The sequence below is a fragment of the Dicentrarchus labrax genome, unplaced genomic scaffold, assembly GCF_905237075.1.
Source record: "Dicentrarchus labrax unplaced genomic scaffold, dlabrax2021, whole genome shotgun sequence".
NCBI lineage: Eukaryota > Metazoa > Chordata > Actinopteri > Moronidae > Dicentrarchus > Dicentrarchus labrax.
The window spans coordinates 12141244-12147243 of NW_026136709.1; the positions used below are offsets into that span (position 1 = coordinate 12141244).

Genomic DNA, 6000 nt, shown 5'->3' on the forward strand with positions numbered 1-6000 from the left:
GCAAGTGTGCTTCAGCTGGTGATGTCTTACCGTGATGGAAGCTGTGCCCATGTACCATGTCTGTTCCTTTCACAAACGGCTTCAGACTCAACTAATTCCATTTAGATTTAGGAATACTTGAAGAGAAAAAAAAGATTGAGATGAGAGTTTTCACACCGGGAAACCGCTCATACCATACAACCCCTCGATGGGGAAAAAAAACAACAAGCACATTTACTTCCTTACTAAAATCTTCAGTGGGGAAAAAAAAAAATCCTCGCAGACTTGTCACATCAACTAATCACCAGTTTCATATAGAACCAAAAACAGTTCTAAACACTCGCCCGATTTCCATCCAAGCGTTTCAAATGCCCTTTGGTGCTTTTGATGCACTGAAAGGATTAATAGTCCCGTCATCAGCCCTTCTCTAATCGCTCCACCTTTGCAATCTTCTTTTGGAAAATATCATGGACAGCCTTGTTTTGTCCTCTTTGGTCCCTTTATCAGGAGAGCGGATCCTTCAGGAGCATGTACAACCACGCAACGTTCATCTCTGCAGCGTTTTCTTTACTCTCTTTTGGGTGCGTAAAATCCCCTGGAAAACACCGGGTAGCCAAAAAAAAAAAAAAAAAAAGAAAAAAGAATTAAGTGGATTTTCGTTTGGGTTTCATTTCGGTGTTTCTCAAGAAAAAAAACAAACAAAAAAAAGCTTGTCAGTGTCTCTCAGAGTGCATCCTCCTGTCTTGGCTTCTATCAACTGGAGAGTCCCCGCAGCCTGCAGGAGTTAATGTATGATTCTCCCTCCTCCTTCCTTTCATTCAACACTACAGCCTTCCAATGCGCCGCAATCCTCACGTACTTTTGACGCACGCATTGGAAACTTCTCCAGGACACGACTCCGTCCACACACTCACACACGCACACGCGAACACGCACCAGTCAAAAAGTGGGGAAGCGCTAATGTAGGTGCGTGCGAGTGTGTGTGTGTGTGTGTGTGTGTGTATTTGTGTGTTTGAACAATAAGTACGCACCGCAGAATTCATTTCAGCTCGCCGCGATCTGCCACGCAACGAAAGTGGAAAGGTAAGCAGAAAAGCCAACGAGATAGTAAATTGAATGAACAAGCAATAACCCACACATGTCAAAGAGTGAGTTGTATCAGCGTGATCAAACATGGAAAACCTGCGGAATAGAAATAGAAATACAGAATTGTTCTGTGGAAACTAGAAGCATCAAAGCTTGTCTTTCAATCCTAGCTTTTTACTCATTCACAGTCCCAGCTTTGTTTCTGGTTGCGTGGTGCCTCTGGGATGTACCCTAAAAATACAGCAAACATCCCTACAGTATGGTGCAACTGCCACCCACTTCAAGGTTATCATGGAAGACATCTTCAAATTGCTCTCCCATGTTTCCACTCTCTACAAGAAATGGAGAGGCACAGCGAAGGAGACAGAGAGGCTGCATTTTTCCCCCCCTTCTCTTTATGTTTTGCTTTCTCAGAAAAGTGGACCATTACTTTTCTTGAGGTGTGAGTGTCGGGTATGTATTGTGTGTAGTCGCTCTCACACCTGATGACAAAGCTGATCAGAGGGTGCCCAGGGACAAGTCAGGGGCTCAGGCTCCCAAAATAGTCTTGGCACCCAGCAGACAATATCCATCTTCAGATACTCCTGCTGCAGAGGCAATCTTGGACTGGGTCCCTCTGTGTGTATGTTAATGCCACTGGTTAGCATTTGGATCAGCTTAAAATATGCTGTTAATAAACCACCCTGATAGAGGATGCTGTTATGCCCATGACAGACTTGAGTACAAAGACTGTTCCCTCTCTCTCTCTCTCTCTCTCTCTGTGTGCGCTTTTTCTAGTGCTCAAACCCTCTTGAGATTTCTAAGATAAAGACTTACAATTGTCTCTAACGTCCTCCTCTTAATTACATCCTGTCCCAGAGATTGGCCTGTTACTCACTACTCTGAAAGTGTTTGGTTTTATAACAGGTAATGCAGACTTTTGCGGGTGCCATGATGACTTTGAGAATACGTGTGGGAGTGAGAAATCTCAGAACTCTTTTCAACTAATAGGCTCCTGCTAATCTGTTATACAGAGCGATTTAATGGACTTGGGATTTAGACCCCCTCAACGTAAGATCTGGGGCTTAGCCAGTCACTTTCTTGCTACTGTACAATCAACTCCCATGAAGCTTGAAGCCCACAGTGTAATGTAGCTCACACTGCTTTCTCCCAAATTTCACAAACAGAACAAAGACATGGCTGGAAAGAATTTAAAATGTCAATTTCTCTGCAAAGGCAAAGCCTATTATAGATCTTACAGTCTGAGTGGATGTCAATAATATTTGCGCCAAAATACAATGCAGTGCCCAAAGCTTGTTATTCATTTACAGTGGTGCTGTGGTGTCTGACAACTTTATAAGCACAACACCACACCTTTTCTGATGGGTAAACTCAGAGATAAAGCAGCAGAGCTATATGGGAATTATTCAAATGAGGCTTATCTGGCCCACTGTATGCAACAGTAGCCCTGGTGAATTTAACAGCAGCCTCCAGTTTAGCTCTCCAGCATGTATAAACTGTCTGTTTGACTGAATGCTACTGAGGCAGTGGGAGCATCTCAGAGAAATAATTCATTCAACAGCAGTCTCAAAGTCTGCCATTTTTAATTAAGGAAGTCTATCATTTGGCCGGAGATAACTGTTGTGCTGTGTCGGCCTAACCCAAATTTGTAATTGTAATCAGTTTGGGGAAATGGGACATCCAGGCCGGGAACCATATACATACAGCACACAGAGACAGGTAAACATCAGTACATTACACTGCTCTGTTTGCTGTTTTATCTTCAATTTAATCTCAGGATTGCTCATTGTCCAGCTTCGGTTAATTAACTAGTTGCTCCAAGTTGCTTTACCAAACGTCAAGACTCATAAGCTTCACTTAAAACATGCAAAAGAAAAGTCACAACAAGTATATTATCCCGTAGCATATACAAAACAGCAAGTAATTCGTGATTGCATCCTGTTCATTTGGCTCTGACCTGAGTAAATTGGCCGTTCACCTTCTACTTAGTGTCATTCTAATGACACTGCCAGCACTGTTTCTTTTTGTCAGTCTAACAGGGGACAGCACTAAAGCGGATAAACACTTAGGCTAATGCCTCCTGCCCAGTGGGACTCAAATTAACCTTATTAGTGATGCATTGAGCAGTTTGTTGGCCTAAAAAAACACAATTTATTTGTCATTCAAGCTGCCTTGTAGTTCATTAAGCAAGACCCAGTTACAAGAAAGGGTCGCTCCGACCATGGGCAAATTTTATGCTGCTCTTTATGCTACATTAGCTGTCTGGGTCTCTGGTGATAGACTGCCTTTATCCAGACCCTGCACCTGGAGCCAGTGGGAAAATAATTCCATCAGATGATAGCCTATAAACTACCTGTGGCTTCAGTTTTGTTTCGGTGCTTTTGTTAGTTTGCAATACAGCATACCATTTCAGGCTCCTGTGCTATCTCTCGCTTTCTAAAAAGTACTAGACTACCTTATATTATGCAAAATGGGGAAAAAGTGTGAAAAATCAGATAGACATGGTGAAAGGAAACTATATTTGACACAAAAACTTCTCAGAGTTGAAAAATGTAATGTATTTGGCAGTTGTGCAACTATTACGTAGAAGTAAAATGACAACATGGTGGAATGGCATGATAGTACCGCTTAAACTAATGATTATTTTCACTATTGATTTCAATTTCAATTTCAATTATTTTTATCAGTTAATCCATTTGGTCTAAAAATGTGAGAAAATAGAGAAAAATGGTCATCACAATTTCCAATAGATCAATTTAATGTGATTTCTTGTTTTGTCAAATCAAGTCAAAAACTTAAATATATTTAATATCCTATCATAGAGGACTAAGCAAAAACCAGCAAATAATTAAAATTTAAAAGTGGAATTCAGTGAATGTCTGGCACTTTAGCTTTGAAAGTTTACTGGATTATTAATAGTTGTTTTTCTGTTGATCGACTTCAATTAGACAACAGTTGGAGCTCTGTGACATATAAAGATGTATGAATGTAATATGACAACCATAAATTATGACATATATTACAGTAAGAGCTGAAATATAGATGTCCTTGTCTGAAGAGGCAGTAATAACTAAGTGCAATTGGTTCTTTATTTCACTCTTCTCTTTAAAACACAAAAACGGCATTATGAGTTCAAACAGTCCACATATGTTGAAGAACATCCAGAAGGTCAAATGTGCTTTGTTCTGTGTGCACACAATCACATTTACTTCTTGACCTTCAGGTAAAACATTTAAAATGCAAGGACACACAACATGTGTAACTTCATCAGATCAGTACCATCACTGCCATGGAGTCACTTAATATAGCAGTGGTGCATAACAGCACACCCTGAGTGTGTATATTTGTGTGTTGGGTTGTCAGACACCTTTCAAATTCAAATGGGTGCAGCCCTGGACACCTGTGGCGTCTATAAATCTACCACTGTCATTGATGGTGATGAAGCTAAAATCAGATTTTGCAAATGTTTGGTACTTTTCTTTTGAGGAATTCAAAGTACTGAATTAACTAATTTTACTTTGAACTGCTCCACATTCATCTCTCTCATGTCTCCTCGATGCTGCAACTCATCTGTCAATCACTGTGGCTTTATCCATCCAGCAATTAATCTCAGCCCAAGAGGGGCAGCTGCACTGGCTATGAACCTAAATGTCTGCTGAATTGGTACGCCTGGTCTGCAGATTTCTGCTCTAGTTATAGTACTGAGAGTAGTTATATGAGAGGGCTAATTTTTAGCACTTTTCAGCAGATCTTTTGTCTTCATGTTTCCTCTGGAAGGCTTTCACTCTGCCCTCCCGTCCATATGATGAGGCATGAAGGAAACAGTGACTTGCTGCTTCACAGGTGTCCTGGATTTGGGCTAACATACCCTCTGCAATCTGTTCTGTGTATGAAGTCCCAAGCCCCTGGGTTAAACTGACTGTGTAATTCGTCATTTGACCTCATTAACCACTTGGTAGGGGGGTGCCATAGACACTGTGGAGTGACACTGTGGGCCATAACACCCCCGATGGGAGAGTTGATGTCATGCCGCTACCAAAACACAGTCTTTTTCAGACTGAGGTTGAGGGAGTGAAGCAAGAATCGCAGCTGACACTGATTCAGCCCTGTTTATTTACAGCTTCTACGAAACCATAGTTTAGTTCAAATGCTCTGTTCAAAACAACAGAGTAACCGATATGTTGCATGCAAAGAATTTCATTTGGATTTATTAGCAAAGCTGTTGCTATTGACCCCGACCGTGAACAGAAATTGTCCAGTCATAGCTTAGCAATCATAACCAGGGCACAGCAGGCCTGTAAAGATATGAAAACAGTGTGCATGTGGCTCTCATAAGTGAGATACTCAAGAGTTTAGAGGGTATAACCCAAAAACCAAGAGCAAACATGTAAGGAATGGATTAAACTATGTTTATCTGTTCTTGCAAACGCCGCAGATATCAGCATGTCCATCTAACTAGCATTCTGCCTTCACTTAGCGTTATTTCCAAAGGCAAGGAACATGTCATAAGCTAACACCATTACAACTTAAAAAGGTCTGTTCATGACTGAAACATTCACCCGATGGGAGCAAAGATGTAAGTATGCCAGAGTTTAGAGTAATAATAATGGCACTTTCCTGCTCTTTATTTGGTCTAGAGAAGTTTATACTCCAGAAGTCCAGGCAAACTGCATCAATTTGTTTTATTACTGTGCTCTCACACTAGGGCTAACTATCTCTACTCTGCAAAACACAATGTAGTTTTTTTTTTTTCCGTGTCTTTCACATGGATCGTTAGCTAGTGAGGATTCTGTTATTTTTAACCTTGGATCCATCGTTTACCATTATATCATAGCTTGAGACAGAGTTCTCAACCAGCTCGACAGCGGATGGCTGGAATAAGAAACCTTTTGTGTGAAATCAATGATCCACTCAAAAATTATGACGAATGTTGAG

The 6000-nt window shown here is 41.0% G+C and overlaps 1 protein-coding gene across 4 annotated transcripts in view; it reads right to left on the bottom strand.

Moving 5' to 3' along the window:
• Positions 1–1146, bottom strand: part of neto1l (neuropilin (NRP) and tolloid (TLL)-like 1, like) — a 66477-nt gene extending 65331 nt beyond the window's left edge. For 2 of the 4 annotated variants that reach the window (XM_051410339.1, XM_051410340.1), the window contains exon 1: positions 31–1132. In XM_051410339.1, the coding sequence (XP_051266299.1) occupies positions 31–58 (28 nt within the window). In that variant the 5' untranslated portion in view covers positions 59–1132. Of the gene's footprint in view, positions 1–30 lie in introns of all 4 variants that reach the window. The other 2 variants (XM_051410338.1, XM_051410341.1) reach the window with 2 other exon arrangements.
• Between the last annotated feature and the right edge of the window lie 4854 nt (positions 1147–6000).